At 34.5% G+C, this 20,425-nt stretch overlaps 3 protein-coding genes across 7 annotated transcripts; 2 read left to right on the top strand and 1 right to left on the bottom strand.

Moving 5' to 3' along the window:
* Positions 1–795: 795 nt before the first annotated feature.
* On the bottom strand, positions 796–1,926 carry LOC122293931 (lactoylglutathione lyase-like). Its single transcript, XM_043102394.1, has 2 exons — positions 1,450–1,926; positions 796–1,302 (listed from the first exon to the last, which is right to left on the bottom strand). The coding sequence occupies exons 1-2, from the start codon at positions 1,819–1,821 to the stop codon at positions 1,045–1,047; spliced, it is 630 nt and encodes a 209-aa protein (XP_042958328.1). The 5' UTR covers positions 1,822–1,926; the 3' UTR covers positions 796–1,044.
* A 4,696-nt stretch (positions 1,927–6,622) lies between these two features.
* Positions 6,623–11,958, top strand: LOC122295187 (EEF1A lysine methyltransferase 4-like). Of its 5 annotated transcripts, none has more exons than XM_043104297.1 (8): positions 6,623–7,215; positions 9,658–9,771; positions 9,883–9,951; positions 10,031–10,095; positions 10,184–10,236; positions 10,380–10,410; positions 10,501–10,582; positions 10,752–11,411. In XM_043104297.1, the coding sequence occupies exons 1-8, from the start codon at positions 7,032–7,034 to the stop codon at positions 10,829–10,831; spliced, it is 678 nt and encodes a 225-aa protein (XP_042960231.1). In that variant the 5' UTR covers positions 6,623–7,031; the 3' UTR covers positions 10,832–11,411. The 5 variants fall into 5 exon arrangements, with proteins under 5 accessions (XP_042960231.1, XP_042960228.1, XP_042960230.1 ...); XM_043104294.1 differs by lacking the exon at positions 10,752–11,411 and adding an exon at positions 11,427–11,958 and having other exon boundaries at positions 6,629–7,215; XM_043104295.1 differs by lacking the exon at positions 10,752–11,411 and adding an exon at positions 11,427–11,958 and having other exon boundaries at positions 6,631–7,215; positions 10,076–10,095.
* A 2,089-nt stretch (positions 11,959–14,047) lies between these two features.
* Positions 14,048–20,372, top strand: LOC122294071 (agamous-like MADS-box protein AGL15). The gene is made up of 8 exons (XM_043102527.1): positions 14,048–14,544; positions 16,851–16,926; positions 17,966–18,030; positions 18,116–18,215; positions 18,366–18,407; positions 19,008–19,049; positions 19,178–19,350; positions 19,977–20,372. Exons 1-8 carry the CDS (start codon positions 14,363–14,365, stop codon positions 20,062–20,064), a joined length of 768 nt encoding a protein of 255 aa, XP_042958461.1. The 5' UTR covers positions 14,048–14,362; the 3' UTR covers positions 20,065–20,372.
* The last annotated feature ends 53 nt before the right edge of the window (positions 20,373–20,425 follow it).

Genomic DNA, 20,425 nt, shown 5'->3' with positions numbered 1-20,425 from the left:
ACATAAATAATATTATAACAATATTTTAATTTTATAATTTTTTTATTCAATTTTTTCTTTTCATTTTTCAAAATTCAAAAAATATTTAACACAAAATATCTCACTACTATTTACAAACTATTTTATTATTATTTATAAAATTTTCATCTTATCTCATTCTCAAATGTGTTAAATGACCGAAATGTTCTTTTTTCTTATCTTCACATCCTTGATTAAAATATATATATGTATACTGGTTTTAGTCATAAATTTTATTAAAAAAAATTAATTATATCTAGATTTTAAATTGTTGTTCATAATTTAAACAATATAGAAATGAAATAATTTAAAATGCATCATATTATAGCAATGATAAAAATATATATATATTTATAGAGCAACTAATTTGAACTGAAAGAAATGCATCCAAATTATTAAACCCATTAAATATAACAGTGAAGGAATTTAAAAACAAAAAATTGAAGAAATAACTGGCCGATGGTGACCACAACGGCACATCATCATCAAGGCCCATGTGAGTGAGTGTTCAAAGACCGACCAGTGACAGAGATAATTTGATCCAGCATTAAAATAGGCAATGGTTGCTTTCAAATGGTATTTGTTCAGCAAACTCATCTGGGTTTGGTTTTAAAATCCCTTTTATATGTACCACCGAATGTGAATACTGATTCTATTTTTTTTTTTTTTTCCTTAACAATTAAAGAAGTGTTTTTTAATGGCAGTACTGATCCCGGCCTATATATAAACATCATAAGTACTCAATCCATATCATGTTGAATTTGATCAACACATGAATTTGGAAAGGAGTCCATATATATTATATATTTTGAATTTGATTAACATAATCTAGGACGTTACTTATAGATAATACACCAACGATTTGGAGAAAAGGATTGTCATGGAATATATAGTACATGCAATATATAATTGGTAAATGCCTGACACAACAATTTCCAGCAGAGAAAAATTTTCAAAGCCTATAATGTATCTGATCATCACTGACAAATTGGCCGATCGAAGTCCGTTTCCAATTACTGTATGATATTATTTTATATGCTGGTTTTCCATGATTTCGACAGGTGGATTGTGCCTATCAAAAGGAAGCTTTATTTTACCCAAGGAACTAGCTGGAACAAGCTTCAGATTCTCACAATTACATATTTCGATCATGAACCCATCTGGGTCTTTGAAGAAGAGTTGGTCGATGGCTGTCCCCTTTTCTTCATCCTCCTCCACGCTCCTCTTCACATACTTTATATCCAGATCTTTCAGCTTTTGCTCCATTTCTTCCATGTTTGCACACTACCATCCATGCAGGTTGAATATCATCTCCAAGACAATCAGCAACGTCGATATATATTTAGCAAACAATTACGGAAGATAATCATGATTATACACCCAAACTAAATCTGAAAAGTAAGCTGGAAGGAAGATGAAATTTTCAAGCACCTGACATGATATGTGGTTGTCCATGGGATCCAAGTGATCGTGATGATCGGGTTGATCATTAGGTAGCCTATCCTCGTGATATTTGGATTGCAACAGGTGAATCCCAACTCCATAGTTAAACAGCCAAGCACCATCGAAGTCAAAAGCTTGAGGACGCTCAATCAAGACGAACCCAAGAACCTTGGTGTAGAAATCAACGGATTCCTTCACATTTCTGCATAGTCTGGATACGTGATTCAAAGCCATTATAGGAAGCGGGGTCTCGGCCTGATCATCCTTCTCTTTTCCAGCATGTTGATCTTTTTCTGTGGTTTTCTCATGAGTACTGTTTCTCACTTCTCCGTTAGCCTGATCTTGATCTTTCCTTTCCATTTTGATCTGCACTTTCTACTAGACTGATATATCTTCTTTTGGTCTTCAATTTCCGTGTTTCGAAATTCAGAGAGATATCATGATCAAGGTGAGTTTGCTGCATGGTTTTTGAAACCCTAGTAATGGTGGCTGACACGTAGGGAACAAGAGAGGCAGGGGAGGACACGTGGTGCATGGGAAGACTGCATGGATGTTTGCACGTGTGAGGATCCGCAGGAGACATCTTCGTTTCGTTTGGTTACAAGGTTAAATAGTTAGGGGGATAACAAAATTATTGTTTAGTGTCAATTGGAGCAGCATGCATGGCTTCAAGAATTGTTGGGAAAGCAGATCAGATGGATCAGTTCAGAAAATTTACGTAGCAGCTAGGGCTGATAATTGGTTAACGTTCGAGCCACCTTTGTTTATCTTTCATGATCAATATTTTCTCAAACTTGTTGGATTAATATTCAAGTAATCTGAGTTAGAATTACATTAGCTGCTAGCTCATATATATAAGTAGGTAACTCAGGTCTTCTTTTGGGCCTATAGGCACAAAGAAAATACCGCAAGATGAGGGTCGTGATGGTAGGCGGGGAGTTTCTGTAACAGCCTGCTAGAAATTCAATTGTGAAATTTTTATTAGTTTTAGAAATCTCGTGAAAACTCCAAAAGTTTTTACGAATCCATTAATCGTATAGGTTTTAGTCTAACTATATAGTTAGTGTTATTATTTACTATGGTATCAGAAGTGTGTTTTTGATTATTGGATATAGTTAGAAGTGTCAAAATATATTATGGTTTGTGTCATTAGACTCGGAGGGTCATTTAAGGTCTTATGATACAATAACATTTTTTCATATTTTCAGACGAAACATCGGTTCAAAATTATGGATATTATTGGATAAAAATATTTTAAGTTAATTTTGTGGATATTATTGGATAAAAATATCTTAAGCTAATTTCGTGGATATTATTAGGTAAAAAATATCTTGAGATGATTTTTGTAGATATTATCGGGAGAGCCCTACACTTAACTCTCACTCTAGGTAAAAGAGACCTACACTCAACTCTCACTCCAGCCTCATCTCTTCCATATCTCATCCATAAATATCTCCAGCCACCCCCCACGAAATTATCTTCATTTACACTTTCTATTAAAAGAATACCAAACACTCTCTCTGGGACAACTTTTAGGAGTTCTTTTGCACACCCATTTCGAAGTTTTTATAAGTGTTTTATCATAAAATCTCCTTCATATAAGTTGTTCATTTTTTAGTCTAATTTACGTGGATATCTTATTTGTCCCATTTGAAAATCATTTGGTAAGTCAAATATTGTGTAAACTATATAAAGGTCATTATGAAAGATAAACGGGAGAATATGTTATAGTTTGGAGTTTTTGACCAAGCTAATGGATAGATATTGGTCTGAAATTTTTATGGAGTATTGTTAACATGTGTATATGATTATTGGTTGAGAATTTTTGCATGATTAAAGGTTTTGATGAAAAATTTTCTTAGATTTAGAAACTTAGAAACTGGAAGAGGAAAAACAGTTTCTGTTTTGAGAAAGTTTAACTCTTTGGTGGTCTAAACCTATTCCAATGACTTTGATAATTTTATTGGAGGATCTAAATATCTTATATACATGTTATATTATTATTTTGAAGATATTTGATGTTAGTTTCAAAGATATGAAATTTTATGCAAAAGGATATTCATATAAGTCAAAGTGTGGATGTTCTTGGCTAAATTTATATTTTGGTTAATTTTTAACCATGTGATCTTGAATTAGAAGCTTATATATGTTTTAGGACATATTTTTAAATCATGTGATGGTGTCATTTGAAGATCACATCTTTATAAGTTATAGATCAAAAGATTAATCAAAACAAGTTAGAAACAAAAAATCAATAGAAATAGCATATGAGAATTTTGGCCCTATGGAGTTTTAATAGTTGTTATTAGTTTTAAATTTTTCTAAATTGATATTTGAGCTGAGGATAAAATTTACATGAAGCATATAAATTTTGGTGACCTTTGGAATTAGTATACAAAATCCTTAAGTTATGGGTTAAACGGTCATTTTCTTACATGCAGAGAATAAAATGGAAATTTTACTCTTTAAGTTAGTATTTTTCATATTTCAATTTATTAGTGATTTAGTGCTAACTTTTAGAATCACTAATTACAGTTCCTCGTGATCGCGTTTAAGGTTTTATAAGAAACGCGGAGATCGAGGTAAGTTAGCTTTTAACTTACTAGTAGTCTATTGTGTATGTGTGCTAAGTAAAGGAACTACAGTGTATGTATGTGTGTTATCATATATGTCATGTCATGCCAAATCATCACGTAATTGTCTGTTATACAGAATTTATTCTGTCATCAGTTTTTATCTGTTACATAATATATTCTGTCATGTATTGCTGTACATTACAAGTACATCATGCTAAGTATGCCATCTATTACATGTATGTCAAGTCATGTAATATTTACTGTTGCAAGTATGTCATGTTAAATATGTTGTCTATTATATGTTATGCCATGTTACAAAATGTTTTTATCTCAAGTTGGTCATGTATTTCAAGTTATGTTTAAGTCACGTTATGTTACGTCAGGGCTTCAGTCCTTTCGTATTCCAGTCACGTTTCATTTTGAATTACATTCAGTTTCGTGGGAGGCCACAACAACTGTGGAGTATGTATTTAACTGCATTGTGATGTGTAGAATACATAGGGTCACAACAACTGCGGAGTATGTATTTTTCATGTTAAGTCAAGTTTCAGAACAACTTCATGTTAAGACAAGTTTCAGATTAAGTTCATGTCAAGTCAAGTTCAGTTCACGTTTCAGTTTAAGTTATGTCAATTATGTTATGTTGTATGTCAAGTTATACTTTAATTACTTATGAATTTGATTATACATTTATGTTTTTACTGTCATCGATGCATCATTAGCCTGTGTGAAAGTTTTTGTTAACTTACTGAGATTTGTAATCAAATCTCACTGTGGTAGTCCCAACTACCATTCCTCCCGAATGGTAGATCTTGTTACAGGACCTGAAGGAGGATCAGGAGCTGACCAACTAGACACAGTTGATTAAGCGACGGTGCAACATCAATGTTAATATAGTAGTTAACGTAAATTACTACTTGTACGATGGAGTTGCATCTTTAGTATTTTTTGGATCATAACCATTTTGGACTAGTGTTGTGATTTTAGTTGTTCAATGGATTTTTATGTATGAAGCATGTTTTAAGCATTTGGAATATTTTCAATTTGCTACATAGTATTGCTAAAGAAAAAATTTATTCGCTGCGAATATTGCATATTGTTGGATGCATGTTAGGAACATTGCATCTTATATGTCATGAACGGGGGCAGGTAATCTTGTGTTGCATGTCTCAACGCTTCAAATGTCCGTCTGATCCCAAATGAAATTTGGGGGCGTCACAGTTTCTGATGCTAAAGTTAATATCATTTTAAAGTTTAGTGTAAATAAGTAGAGAGTTTAGATAAAGTTCATAATACTTAGGGATCGTCTTATATACGAGGCCCATTTATTGTGTTAGAGGTATATGTCACATCAACCATATCTTCAGTTAGATGTCATAAATGTTGTGTGGCTTTTTATCCTATCTGTCTGGTGGTAGGAGCGATATGTCAGATCTCCCTTCCTTCATTACTTGTTGTTAGGGGATCAAGAATTCTCCGCGTTTACCACATACTTGCCTATTCAGATCCTCAGGAGTTTGGGGTTAGGCAGCGACTATATCTCTTGTTCCCCTTCCTTTATAATTGAGGGCCCTCTATAGGTCGAGGGGTTGCCTAGTCGGCTCGGGCTCATTATATCTGTGCTTACGCTCCTAGGCCTCAGGCCCGAGAGAAAAAATTCTCTCACAATTATAATTTAGCTATCTACGTGTTTTATATTATTCTTTCTTCTTCTAGCCAAACGGTAACAGTTTCACGGTACCTCCTCTCGAAATTTATGGGTTTTTATATAAATTCGTGTTACATCCACCCTGCCAATTTGTTATGAGAAGGCTAGTTGACTTTTTTTTTTAATATTTTATATATTCTTAAATATTTTTTTAAAAAAATTATAATATCATTAGAAAATAATTTCTTAATCATTAAGTAAAAAAATTATGGAAACCCAACTCTTGATAGTTATATCATTTTCCTTTTATATATTTAGTTTTTAGCTAGATTATTAGATGTAAACATGAGTTAATATTTTACATATTTTGATGCTTTATGTTTGTGAACGAAGTTAGTGAAGGTTTTTCTATGGGTTTTATATATTTTAATGTATAGGTTGGTAGATACTTAAAAAAAATAGTATTGAACAAAACAGATTTTAAAAGTACAAAAAAATAAAAACAAGATATATTATATTATATACTGAAAGATGCCCGGTCTAACATGGAGATAAATTTTTAATAAAAAAATATTTAATCTCATTATTATAATTTTTTTAAATTTTAATATAAAATATAATAAATAATTTAATTTTTTTAAATCTTAATTTAATTTTTTAAAAATTTAAAATAATATTAATATTAAAAAATAATATTTTAATAATATTTTATTTAATTTTTATATTCTATTTAAAATTATTTTATTTCTGAATCCAGACCAACTCATAATATTGACACATGATCGAAAGGTCAAACTGTTCGGGAAAATAGATGTTTGGCAATCTTTTTATTTACATAATAAAATTTAATTTACTAAAAAAGTTAAAAAATTAAATTATTTTATTTTTATGAATCAAGTATTGGCATATAAATAAAATGAGGGTGTGACTGGATGCCAGCTTCGAAGAACTCATTTTGCCAATTGGGTGTGGTGCGAGGGGTGGAAAGTTGGCAAGGAACATGATTCCCCAAAAACTTTTGGGCAGCCGCGGTTGAACTCTAGTTCTGGAAATCTTTTACCAGGTCTAACGGGCGGATAGAAGATGATAGAGGCCAACTATCCTTTCTATGGAGCTCACTTTTAAGTTAATTTTTCAAAATCTACCCACCTATCATAGCCAGGCAATGTTCCTGTCACTTTCACATCCAAAAGCCAAGACCAGAAGCTTCCAAAGCCAAACCCCACTTGCAGTTTGCTTTGCACAGTTCACACCCACCCGAGGCAAACCAACCACACAGGAGATAGACCCAAACCCCCCCGCCCTCAAGCCCCAAGGTATTAGCTTTGCAAGCAAAGCTAACAATCATGTACAGGGACACTTCGAGCTGCAACACGTACAACTATGGCGACGCTCGGTACTGGGACGCGCGGTACGTCCAGGAGGGCGGCTCCTTCGATTGGTACCAGCGCTACACTGCTCTCCGTCCTTTCGTTCGGAAGTACATCCCCACCTCTTCTCGGGTTCTCATGGTCGGCTGTGGCAATGCCGGTAATTTCCCCTGCCTCTTTTTGTTATTTGGATTTCGACTTTTATCTGTTTGGTTGCTGGGAAGTTGTGATAGAAGATAATAAAGGAGACGAGATTTGGGATGATTCACTGATTCTTTTCCCTTCCCTGTTTGATTCCTTGCGAATGTGAGGAATGAAATGAAATTTCTTTTTGGAATATAGGGTTTTCTTGAACTTCCCCATGTTTCGTTGATGCAAATGAAAGCGTATGAAAGGAAAAAAATGTAAAATTTTCTCAAAATTGCGGGAGTAGATTGTTTTGGACGTGAGACTTAAAAAACCAACGAAAATTTGCACCCAATTTTACAAGGTTTAACTATTTTGTTGTCTACGTCCGGTTGCTGGGAAACTGTGAGAAAAGAAAGGAGAAGGAACAAATTTTCGTTTTTGGAATTTGGGTTGTTGACTATTTGAGTCACTTTGTTTTCCTGATCCGTCTGCTTGCCGGAAATGTGAGAAGAGAGAGTAATATTGGACTTGGAAATTTTATGATTTTCTTTCACTTTTCCATGTTTGGTTGCTGGGAAAGAAAGGAAATAAAGTATAAATTTTCTTAAATTGTAGGTGTAGATTAGTTATGAACCGGAACTTGAGAGAGAAAAAAAGATGGAAAATTTACCCGTAATTTGGCCAGATTTAATCCCTGCCCCTTTGTGCTTATTATTCAAATTATGCGAATCAAACTTCAGATCTTCTTTTATTTTTTATTTTTATTTATTTTTTCTGTTTGGTTGTCATGATAGTTCAGGAGGAATAAGGGGTTTTTGCAAAATCATTGTTTGTTCAGTACTTGGGACCCGAAAGACAATTTTGGAAAAAATACACGTAATCCCCTCAAACTACTACCCAATTTTCCATTGCGCCTTATTAAAAAAAATTGCCATCACTACCCTAAACTATCAATTTTGGCAATCACCACCCCTAAAAATTGCAATGTACACTTCATTAAAAGTACCCAAAAAAAAAAAAAAAAATTTATTTATTTCTCTCTCTTTTTACCTCTTTTGTTTTTGTTCTGTTTTTTTAATTTGATAGGACTATATTGTCTTTTTGAAGATTTTTAGGGGTAATTTGGGCATTTTAAAGGGGAAAGAAGGGGAGGGGGACACACTGCGCTTTTTTGGTAGTTTTTTTTTTTTTTGTTTTTTTTTTTTTGGGTGGGGGGGGTTTGATATCCAAAATTATATTAAGGGGGCTGATTGCAAATGGTGTGGTAGTTTGAGAGGTTTATGTGTATTTTCCTCAAACAATTTAGAGTTGAGTTCGAAAGTTTCTTTCTTCGCAATCAAGAGGGTGTGGGCCTCTGTTGGTTAGATTATGTGAATGGTATAAAACTCCACATTGACTAATGAACAAAAATTTTAATTCTTTAGAGTTAGTTGGATACTTTCATCTGAAGTTCCCAAGCACTTTAAAACGTGTGGGGCCTGAGCAGTATGAAATTCTAAATTTTATTTTATTTTCTTGTACTTATTGTTGGTTTCTTACCTCTCTGGAGGTTTTAGTCACGATTGGACTTCAAAGTGGAGATGGGTAAGTAGTTCTTTCTCAAATAATACCATAACTTCATTTCAGCGATCAACTTAAAAAATACAAATAAAAATAAAAAATAAAAAATTCATTTCAACGATCAATAATTGTAGTGAACATTTTTTATGATGAGGAATCTCAAACACTTTGCAAATTCAACATGTTTCAAACCCTAGACCGTGTAATCGTCCCCATCACATGGTTGGGTAAATCATTGGCTTTTCACTAATAGGGCATGGGCCCTAAAAATTGTTTGAACCTTAGACTTAGAGGTAGCATATTACAAAAACCAAGGCCCTTACCACTTGAGCCAACCACTAGGGGTTTACAGTGAATATTAAGTATCACAAAACTGGACGACCGCCAAATCCCACTCCCATGGGAGCAAGAGGCAGATAGACAATTGGGAATCGGTGAATACCCGGGAGAATTGGGAATTTGATTATCTAGGTGTTCACATAAAATATAACTGAAAGGTAAGAATCCTGTAACAATACAACTACGTAGAATTAGGCAGGTTCAGAAGTCTTTAGACCATCATCCTTACGCTGTCTTAAAGCCCAACCAGCTTTGGTTTCCAATCCCAAACCTATTCCTAGACCAGCTCAAGCAGGGTCAGGAGTTTCCTTCAAACATGGTTATTTTGGGCTACTGTAATGCTCACTCATAACTTGCAATTTTTCCTTAACTTCAGGTAGACATGTTCTTTGAGTAAAATGTTGTTTTGTCACAGTAAACATCTATTTATTCTTTAGTATATTTTTCACTCTGTATTACTATTGCATATTTATTTTGGACATGATCGCACATTTATTCTATACATTGATGTACATTTTTGCTTTCCAAAATTTGTCATATTGTTTTTGAGACGAACTATTTTGTTACCTTGTAGTTATGTCAGAGGACATGGTCAAGGATGGATATGAAGACATAATGAATATTGATATTTCATCAGTGGCCATTGACATGATGAGAAGAAAATATGAGAACATCCCTCAGCTGAAATGTATCCTGTTAAAAGATCAACAAACCTGAATTTCTATGTACAATCTTACATTACTTTTTCTGGAGTAAGCACAAAAATTTGTGGCCAAATTTCCTTCATGAATCTCAACAGATATGCAAATGGATGTCAGGAACATGAGCTTCTTCCCTGATGAATCAGTTGACAGTGTCATTGATAAAGGTATGGATCTGTCCCCTGATTTCGTGCTTTGTCAATGTTTCAACCTGTTGAACTAAACTTGTGTTTTATATGTTAATATTTTGTTGTCACCGTGGCATTTGCACTCTGCTGGTCCTGGAGCTAGGAACCCTTGATTCTTTGATGGTATGATGGGTATTAAAATGTCCCCTTTACTTCTCAAATTCAGTGTTTGGCATGCTCTAAAGCTTTCATTCTTGCTTTTAACTTTCAGTGTAGCACTGATGCTCCGATTAATTCTGCTCAAATGCTAGCGGAAGTTAGTAGGTTGTAGACGTCATCTCCCTTAAAGCTAAAATTGTGACTATTATTTGTTACAAAATAAATATATGAATCTACAATTTTTTATATATAAATTTATTTATAAATCTCCTTACTAGGTATTTTTCCTTCTTTTTTTTGGCTTGTAGGCTTCTTAAACCTGGAGGGATCTATATGTTGGTAACCATATACCTGTAGATGAGAATTTGTTATTGTTGTCCCATTTTCTCATTCATAATGCATGACGTGCTTCTAATTTGCCATCTGCAGATTACCTATGGTGATCCTACAGTGAGGATGCCACATTTGAGCCGACCCCTGTACAAATGGAAAACTGTGTTGTACATCATACGTAAGTTCTTTTTATCTTTGCTTGAAGATATTCAAATATCGATGTTTCTCATTGTTCCTTTGATTGTCTAGAAGCTTGTCATGCATCCAGATTGTTTTTCATTTATTTTTCTTTAAATATTGTAGTGAATCCTGGTTACATTATATTTGTTGGCTTTGTTTAGTTCCAGATGTTAGTCTCTTACTATTTCTAGGATGGTGGATGTTGCAAGGAGTTAAGTGGGTTTGGCTCTTTACACGTGATATTTAAAATTTAATCCTCTCTCTTCTCAAATATTTAAGATTATTTCATTTTAACAAATCCAAATTGCATGCCAATTCTGTATCAAATAAACTCAAGGGTTTGAATTGTTAATTTTGTAATTCTCTCCTGTTTCTCTTTTGCATAATATAATTTGGCCTAGTGTTCAGTTTCAGTGCATTGTAAAATTAATCTTGACATTGTGTGTGCCTGTTTGGAGTGGAGGTCTACACATTAAATTTCTTTGGTCAATTATATTACGGAACATGTAGAAACCCTGTACTACACTGACTGCGTGATTTCAAGGAAGGTTTTTGGCATAGACAATCTAAGAAAGTGTCACCTTTATTACAGTAGATTGGTGTTATATGTGTAAGAAGAGTGGAGAGACCGTGGAGAACTGATCCCTATCTTTTCCAAATGTAATAATAATCTCCTAAATGATAAGAAAGGGCTTACTTCTTTCTATTAAAGTTTCTTTATGGAAATTTCTTGTCCATTTCTATTTATCATTTCTTTGAGGTCATATGCATGAATTTCCATTCCTTAAGAAAGGAACCTTAATTATTGTTTTGTTATTTTTTTTTTTACCATCCTTCTACAGCCAGACCGGGATTTGAGAGGCCTGGAAGTTGTAGTTTGACAACAAAGTCATACTTGGAGCCTGTTCCTACCACTGAGAAGGGTTTACTTCCAGCAGACTTTGTTTTGGAAGATCCAGATTCTCACTTTATATACGTGTGTAAAAAGATGGATGAAACAGAGCTAAGCAATATGCCCATCTTCCCCTTGACAAACAATGTTTTTTAGCTTACCAGTGAAGCACTGATAAGGTAATTCTTTAGCTGTTTACAATGCTTTGCATGTATCAGTATGTTTAAATGATTATCAGTGCCAAATGTACAACATGGACTAGTCATTAGCATCGTTGGATTTGGTTGTAAAGGGTTAGGGGGTCTGTTTTATTTTTTATTTTTTGACTTGACACTGTAGGCCAGAGTTAGATATGAAGAATAAAAATAAGTGAAAAAAAAACGATACCCATTGGAGAAACCATTGTGAGATTGTGTTCTTTTTATGTCCTGTCACTGTTTTACTGAACATGAATTTTATTAACCCGTGGTATTCTTTTGGTACATTCTTTTCTTTGTTTCATTTCTTTCTTCACACGATGAAGAGATGAAAATTACAAGCCGTTGTATGGTTGCACAATATATACTAAATCTAATAAAACTCAAGGGGTTAAATGCTAGTTACAACCTGAATGAGTCAGAAATTGTGGTTCTTTAATATTCTCCTCCTCACCTCCTCCTGGACCAAGTTGCATTTTGCTGGTCTGTAGTACATACGATATATGCCAGATAATAGATAATGCTCTTCTATTATCACCTTCCGGAGTGCATAATGTCGATTATGTGAAAGCGCCTATATTGTTGTTGGTGGCCTCAAATTTATGAATGACATCTACTGATATCCTCTGAAGATTGTGGCCTGTTATGCAAGTAAAAATGTGTATAATTCGTGAGATTTGAAAGGCAGGAGATGTGATTTGCATCTGAATGTACAATTTCTAAGATTAGAACAAAAAATGTTAACATGCATGGTTTCTCTTTCTTTGCATACACATCTTCAGGCTTGTCAGTGATCAAGGCACGGGGGTCATGGAGGAAAAGTATTGATGCAATTGGGGTTTTAGCCTTTCTTGATTAACCATCAATCCAAAATGTAAAGAATGATTCCTGAAATGGAAGGAAATGATCTTATTAACGAAGGAAACCCAGAAGAGTGGCCTAGTAGCTCAAGGCAATGAAGGCATGACATGTATTGGCCCCCCTGGGATATAATTTTCCACAGGGTAAACCAAACATTATCGATAAGTTAAGGTGATGAAATAAACTAAGTTTTGGTTTAATAATTGAAGAGTGCGAATGAATCGATTGATTTCAACTAAAGTTGGCGCAATAGTTTCAAGGAGACATTGCATTGGGTGGTAAAGACTAATAAAGAGGGTTATTAAGACATTAGCATCGTGGTTAAAAGAGGATGGTGTACCATCATGAATACGACAGTCAGTATGGCACTAATGGTATTTATGAAGCCAACGAAGGAGTCCACTAAAGGGTATTTTTCACTAGAATAATGCTCTTCATTAAACACAAATTTACCATTATATTTATACTCAGTCTAACTTTGGAAATCTTCTGTTAATTATATAAAATCTTCAGCAAATCTGGTGGAAATCATTAAGTATTAGCCTCTAAATGGAACAATTATGCTTTAATAAAACATGTTTATGCTGAAAGTCAATAGAATGACAGACGTTATATTCACGGATTACGATTATTTAGAGTTTTTATCGAAGCTCTAAAGTAAGAATGATAGATACATAAAATGAAATTATTTTTAAATTTTTTCACTATCCATATCAGTTTTCAAGTAGTACTAAAATGACAGTAATAACACTATATTTATAAAGAGAAATACTTTAGTCATAAATAGATTACACAAAAGTAATCTCACAAACTGACATTATTTCGTATAATTCATCAGATTATAAAGTTATTTTTGTTGTAAAATAGATCTAACAGATCATATCAAATTATGTCAATTTATGAGATTATTTTTATATAATTTCTTTGTTGCTATAATACTTTTTATTTATATATTTAAATATAATAACCATCCGGTCAAAAAAAAAAACTGTCCTTATCTAATATTGGTACATCAGTGCTATATGTAGCAGCAGACACGAGACCTGGGAAACAAATCTGAAAGCCAAGGGCCACTGGCTCTCTAAAATTGCCAGGGACCACTAAATGTGGCAAGGTTTAAATACACCAATAAATAAAATGTTGCAAATATAGAAGGCAAAAGTTGAAAACTTGAAACCAAGTGTGTGAGGTCCACAAAAAGGACCTCTCACCACAAACCACTCTAAAAGTGGCAAGACAACTATTTGGACTCTTTCTAAAACAGCAAACTGCACAGTAACACCCAATCTGCCTTTCTCTAAATCTGGCAATGGATTTGCTATATGTGGTAGCTGTATTAAATACATATAAAAATTAAAAAAGAAACTTGAAGTCCAATGGGACCAACTAGAAATTTAGTGGGACCCTGACGGATATTGTTCTTTCCTTAAAACAAATAAATAAGAAACTCAATGGGGCCCAGAAGAGCCGAGAGAACCAATAACATCAAAAGAACACTCCAAATGTGGTAAAGAGAGTCATGTATAAACTCTAAAATAGACTACAGAAGCCATGCAAGCTTGCCGTTTCCAGGCGCTCGCCATTTGGGAGTAAAAACGCTCTCTTTCCCCCCTCCTCCTATCTCTCTCTCACGCCTCTTTATCTTCTTCCTCTAAATTTAGCAACCCTCCTCACCTTTCCCAAGTTTAACAGGGAACCCAAAAAAGCCAAAGAGAGCTCCTTCTCAGCGAGAGAAAACAGAGATTTTTGTATTGATAAAAATCAGTTTGGTTTTCTAGGCTCTTGAGGTTTCGATCAATTGGGTTTGTGCGTTTTGAGGCTCTCAAGAATGGGTAGAGGCAAGATTGAGATCAAGAGGATCGAGAATGCGAATAGCAGGCAAGTCACATTCTCAAAGAGACGTTCTGGCCTGCTCAAGAAGGCTCAGGAACTCGCTATTCTCTGCGACGCCGAGGTCGCTGTTATTATCTTTTCCAACACTGGAAAACTCTTTGAGTTTTCAAGTTCTGGGTAAGTATCAGGATTTTTTCTATTCTTACAATTATTTTTGGATGCTTGCATGTTTTTATCGGTTATACCAGTTTCTAAGTGCTCTGTTTTATATTTTTTTAATGTTTGGTTGTAAACTCAATTTGATCCTCTTTAAGTTTATACTTATTATGGGGGTTGTAGATTTTCTTTTAATAATTTATTTCGACAGTGCTGCATGCATTTTGTTTTTTCGCTTTGAAAAAATTGAAATTTTATTTTGGATGCTCTGTTTTTATCTTCTCCAAATATTTTAACAAAGGTTTTGATGTCTTAAATGCTCGTTGGAATCATTTGTTTTACGAGATTTAATGTAAATACAGTGGGTGGTTTTAATTTTTTGTCCATATTTTTGCATCATTTTCTCTAATTTTCATTTATTCTTTCAGGAAATTTTGCTGAAGTTTATTATATTTAGGCAGCAATATTGAATTTCCCACTTAGTTGCATCCGTTTGTTGATATTCACCTCATTTTTCCTTTTTCCACTCTTTTGTTGTTTATGGATGAAATAAAATGGTCATCTTAGTCAGATTCTAGTAAATTCCATTTGACTTTTGAAGGGAAACTTTTTAGTTCTGCTTTTATATTCTGGTATTTGTTTGTGATTATTTTCAGTGATCTATAGCAATTTTTTCCTATTTTTTGTGAAATACGCCTGCTCCAACTTGTTCAACAGAGATATTTGAGTTGTAATCAGAAGTCACGAATTGGACTCTTTTCTACTCCTTTCCCCCTCTTAGAACCAATATAATTCGACCACTTCATAGAGCTCTTCATTTGATGTGATTACCAAAAGTGATTTGACTTGGATTTTAACCGCCATTTGCGCGTATGGCTTGTTTTCTGAAATAAGATCCTAATTTGCATGATGTTGGGTGATTGCGCCTCTAAGCCTTTCCTAGCGAATCGGGTTTAGCTTTTTCTCTGTTGTTGGCTGGCAACAAAGCCATCTAGTTTGGAATAAAATGGTATGAGAGTCTTGGCTTTGCGCAAATACCAGAGGCTAGCCGGTGCAAGATATTAGAGGACTTAGGCAGCCGCAGCTCACTGTGAACAGTCCCAATAGCTTATTGACCTTTTGGACTCGCTTACCTTTGTCAATCATTGTCTACGGTCCCAATGGCATACACGTTGCAGGGATTAGCCTCCAATCTCTATTTGACAGTCCTCTGTTTGTATATGGTTGATTTAGGCCTGCAGTTTAGTGCAGTCCTCCTGCAAATTCATTGCTTACAGATGGCACACTAGGCCTACTTGGAAGTTTTTTACTCCTTTCCCATTGTTGGACTTTTGGATCCCTCCCACTATAAGCCCTTGTCCTTCCTTACAAGTTGATTCTCTCTCCTTATGGCTAGGCGCATATTTTTCCCGCCTTCTGTTTGTTGCATTGGCCTTGTACTATGAATCCTCACCATTGGTTTGTTTTTGTAAAATAAACATTAGCCAAACTGGAAAAATTGTAATCGATAAAATCGCTTCTCCAATAAAGTGTTTGATTATTTAAAAAAAAAAAAACTGTAGTTTCTCTTGGCTGCTTAGAAATGATTTAGATTGGTGCCAGCCACAGATCAATACTAAAGGAGTTTTTTAAATTTTGCACCAACTTACAACTATAAGTGTACTGAAGAACTGAAAGGAACACAATGTGTACTGAAGGAAGAAGGAAGTGAAGCTGTTTCACAATAACAATTTGAAAAGGATTTATCTCCACTTCTGGTTTAAGAAAGAAAGAAGGAAAAAATAAATTCTTTTATGAAGAAGACAGAGATCGGGTGATGGGTCTCACCGGAGAGAAAATGATAAAGGTACTAAGCTGAGAAGCAATATAATTAAGAGACGTTCTAAGATATATGAGAGAGAGAGAGAGAGAGAGAGAGAGAGAGAGAGAGAGAGAGAGAGAGAGAGAGAGAGAGATGGCGTGTGTATGAAATTAAAGTTCCTAAGTTCCTTTGTGATTGCATTGGAGTTGAGAGAGTGGAAAACGTAAACAGGAAGGCCAGAGAATTTAGAGTTCCTGGTGTCGTTAAACAATGGAATGATTGATGAGAGAGCATGTTGAAGAACTTTACTACAGTAAGGAAGTATTAATCATGGTATGAAAAATAAAATTTCGTTTTTAAAATAGTGGAAAAGATTGAGTAAATGTTCATACAGTTTAAAGAAAGTATTTTAGCTAATTTATTTCTGTTGCTATTGGATACATTATACTAACAAATTGAATAAGTTCCTTGTTTCTTGTAATACACTCTACCGATCATTTACATTCATTTCCCCAAATTTTTGCAGTATGAAGGCAACACTTTCAAGGTACAACAAGTGTCTAGATTCTCCTGAGGCTGCTATGGTAGAATACAGAGCAGAGGTATTCTGTCATACGTGTTTAGACTCGTATATAATTTTCCCCATGTGGAATTCAACTGCAGATGGAAATGTTCGTCAATTGTTGTCTTACTTGTAGTTCTTGTTGTGATAATGCATTCTCTTCCCGCCATGCCCCCCCAGGTTTTAGCAAAGTTCTAGTTTTATTGTAGAATCCAACAAAGAGAACGAAATTGACATCTGTTGAGAAACTATGAACTGAGGTTTTGACTGGAAGTAGATGTATTGAGAGGAAAAAAGTGTTATCATATATAGTCCTTGAGTTTCATTTTAGGGGGTATGTTATGTTTTATAAAGAGATACGTTTTCTCTTATCGAATACTTATCCCCATCAGTTAACTGTTAATCAATAACAGTGCCTACATTTCTGTGAATGTCTTGTTACACATGTTCACTTAAATTTGCATGAATTGTTAGCCAAATATATGAATGAAGTGAAAAATGATGATGAGGGGAGTCTCAGAGGAAAAAAGTTCCTGAATGTGTTGGGTGTGCTCTAAAGTGTGAGAACATCTAACTCCATGCTGTGATCCTTGATGGGTGGGATTCAGAGTAAAGAACCATCCAATGGACGATCTCCCTCTTTTTTTTTTCTTTTTTTTTTTCCTATGCTTCATTGGTGACTGGTGATAATGGTGATTGCAGCAAATTGTAATAATAAACAAACTTCTGTTATCGCTCTTTTGGGATTATGACAAGCTCTCTCTTTAATACTTCCAACTAAGCTTTTTTGTGATGATGATTGAAGAGGAAACGAGAGTGTTTTGTTTCCATATTATAATTCATACTATCAATTGAACTATCAATTTAACCAAGTGGAAAGGATCCTAAACTGATAGGTGAGCCATGGGGAAGACTATTGTATGGCGTTACCTGTTTGCTTCCAATTTTGTTCGATGACCATCATATGCTTTCTTGAGTACCTTTAAAGACTATTGTTGTCCATGTTAATTTTCCTCTTGACCGTACATCATCTAAAGTCATGTAGAGGATTGATGCATTGGACTTTACTTTTCTATCAGAAGCAAGACCCAAAGGAGGTGGATGTTCTAAAAGACGAAATTGCAAAGCTACACGTCAAACAGTTGTATGTAATTAGTAATCTTTTTAATTAGTTCAGCTTTACCCAATGAAATTTCGGTTATATGTGATGAGTTGTTCCAATTATCTAGACGGCTGTTGGGTAAGGATCTGACTGGCGTGGGCTTAAAAGAATTGCAGCACCTTGAACAGCAATTAAGTGAAGGATTATTGTCAGTGAAGGAGAGGAAGGTTCTATCAAAGTTTTGTTTTCCTTGATTCCTTCTCCTAGATTTTATTTTCCTCTTTTAATTTTTTTTCAAATATCATATTTTGTGGTTATAATTAATATTTAATTATTTGAGGATCTGAAAGGCCTTAACAAACGTTCCCTCAATTCAGGAGCAATTACTGATGGAGCAGCTGGAGCAATCTAGAATGCAGGTATGTTGGAGCCCTTTCATGGTTTGAAAGTCTTCATTTGATCCAAAATATTGAGCAACTGAGATTACATCTATCCTTATTCCCAAGTAAAAATATATATTTTTTGAAGAATAAGAAAAAACTATACTCTCGGTCTGTAGCAGGTTGGGACCTACATTCTGCTAGCATATGAGGTGAGATGTCACATTAGGGTTAATTCATTTTTGTTTAAAAAGCAATTGAAGGTAAATTATTTCTGAATGATAAATACTTATTGCATAACAAACCTTTTCCCCCTTTACAATTATCTTAAAATTGCAGTTTTTTTAATTAGTCAATACTTGAGTATTGCAACTAGCACTTTTTCGCAAAAGTTGCAGTATGTCAGGTTCTTTCCTAGTATGAATTTGAGTCAGAAGATCTGTTGTAGTTCAGCATTTGGTCTCTGGCCCTGATTGAGGTGGTACAAGGATGGGGGTAAGGTTGGACCTAAGTAGGTCTTAGGTTCATATCTTACTAAGAGACAAAATTATAGTAAGAAACTGTTTTATTACTGATCATGATGAAAAAAAGAGATCAACTCTTTTTGAAGATTTACTTTGTTCAATTATCTGTTTTCAGGAGCAGCGGACTATGTTGGAGAATGAGACTTTGCGGAGACAGGTAATGCAATATTATTCTTGATCAATGATGTCTATCTGAGTTTCTGATGTTCACTTTTCTTCGGTGCTTATTTTGGTCTGCGGTCATTTTTGTCTACTATGTTTTTTTTATAAGTAAATTTTTGTTAGGTTGAGGAGCTTCGAGGTTTCTTTCCACCAGCTGACCACCCTGTCTCGTCTTATCTTGAATATTACCCTGTGGAAAGGAAAAATACCTTTGCAAACCACAGTGTTGCCAGTCCTGATGTGTGCTGCAATTACCGAATTGTGAAAGAAGATTCAGACACTACCTTGCATTTAGGGTATTGTTATTTTCTCATTTTGAATTTAGCCTTTAACTAAATTTTAATCTACTGCTGCCTCTCTAGACCTCTGGAATAAAGTGCATTGTTTTAAGTCCTTCAAATAATGAATTTGGATTAGTATCATCTGGTTTAATGATTGGCAACTCCTAAGGCTTAAAGATCGAGCTAAGTTTGGCAATTCAAGTTTCATTTCCTCATGTATCGAACTCATTGGATATGCTTCCCATGCTGTTTTTCTTGTCATATCTAGTTCTCTGATAATTGTAAGACCACTGGTTAAAGGGACATGCTAGCTTAAGCCACAGAGTATGCTGTTTTCAAAGGACTGACTAATGGTTTTGCCCTTGTTCTCTACATTATGCAACCTCCTTGCATCCTAGGCCTGCAATTATGTAGACGTGTAAAAGGTAGGGCTCTAAACATGATATGTGGAGTACGAAGAAGTGAAAAGAAAGAGGCCTGGAATAAACTCGATTTATTTTAATTTCTCGTGTTATTTTCTTAAGTCAATCCCTCTTTTCAGATTAATGTATGATTTGAAATAGATTTCTTCTATTAAATTTCACTATTCAACTTCTACGACTTCAGAGTCTCATACTTACTTTTCTCTTAATGATTTCCAGGCTGCCAATTGATGTTAATCACAAGACAAAGGAACCAGAGAGAGACGCCCTTTCTAATGACGCAGGGGGCCAAATGGGCCTCTTCTGATATCTTTATGCCAGGCCATCTCCTTTTGCTTTTCAATATAATTGATAGAACTGACTTCATAGTTCATACAGTTGACTCTAGTTTAGCAGTTTTTGTTGATGCTCCATTTTATGCCTTATAAAAAGAGGAAAAAAAATAAAAAAGAAGAAGAAGAAAGAGATTAGTGGGATCCCTAGCTGATCCCAAAATCATCAAATTGGAGATAGGAGGCTTGGCTAATTGGGATGCAAAATGTCGTAGCTCTAGTTTCACTAGTCTTTATGGCAATGCCGATATAGTTTGCAAAGTATGGTAGCTTTCTTTTTTCTTCTTCCTCTGTCAGAAGGGATCAGTATTTTACTTTTCTGTTGCAAATGTATCT

The sequence above is a fragment of the Carya illinoinensis genome, chromosome 14, assembly GCF_018687715.1.
Source record: "Carya illinoinensis cultivar Pawnee chromosome 14, C.illinoinensisPawnee_v1, whole genome shotgun sequence".
NCBI lineage: Eukaryota > Viridiplantae > Streptophyta > Magnoliopsida > Fagales > Juglandaceae > Carya > Carya illinoinensis.
This window is presented reverse-complemented; position numbering and strand designations above follow the sequence as displayed.

What these genes read in the sequence shown, in the direction of transcription:
- LOC122293931 (XM_043102394.1), bottom strand. Translation starts at nt 1,821, where the DNA reads ATGGAAAGGAAAGATCAAGATCAGGCTAACGGAGAAGTGAGAAACAGT. An exon ending in ACAACCACATATCATGTCAG is followed by an intron (nt 1,303 to 1,449) that starts GTGCTTGAAAAT and finishes CATGGATGGTAG; the next exon opens with TGTGCAAACATGGAAGAAAT.
- LOC122295187 (XM_043104294.1), top strand. Translation starts at nt 7,032, where the DNA reads ATGTACAGGGACACTTCGAGCTGCAACACGTACAACTATGGCGACGCT. An exon ending in GAACATCCCTCAGCTGAAAT is followed by an intron (nt 9,772 to 9,882) that starts GTATCCTGTTAA and finishes GAATCTCAACAG; the next exon opens with ATATGCAAATGGATGTCAGG. An exon ending in AACTGTGTTGTACATCATAC is followed by an intron (nt 10,583 to 11,426) that starts GTAAGTTCTTTT and finishes ATCCTTCTACAG; the next exon opens with CCAGACCGGGATTTGAGAGG.
- LOC122294071 (XM_043102527.1), top strand. Translation starts at nt 14,363, where the DNA reads ATGGGTAGAGGCAAGATTGAGATCAAGAGGATCGAGAATGCGAATAGC. An exon ending in TGTCAGTGAAGGAGAGGAAG is followed by an intron (nt 18,216 to 18,365) that starts GTTCTATCAAAG and finishes CCCTCAATTCAG; the next exon opens with GAGCAATTACTGATGGAGCA. An exon ending in GACACTACCTTGCATTTAGG is followed by an intron (nt 19,351 to 19,976) that starts GTATTGTTATTT and finishes AATGATTTCCAG; the next exon opens with GCTGCCAATTGATGTTAATC.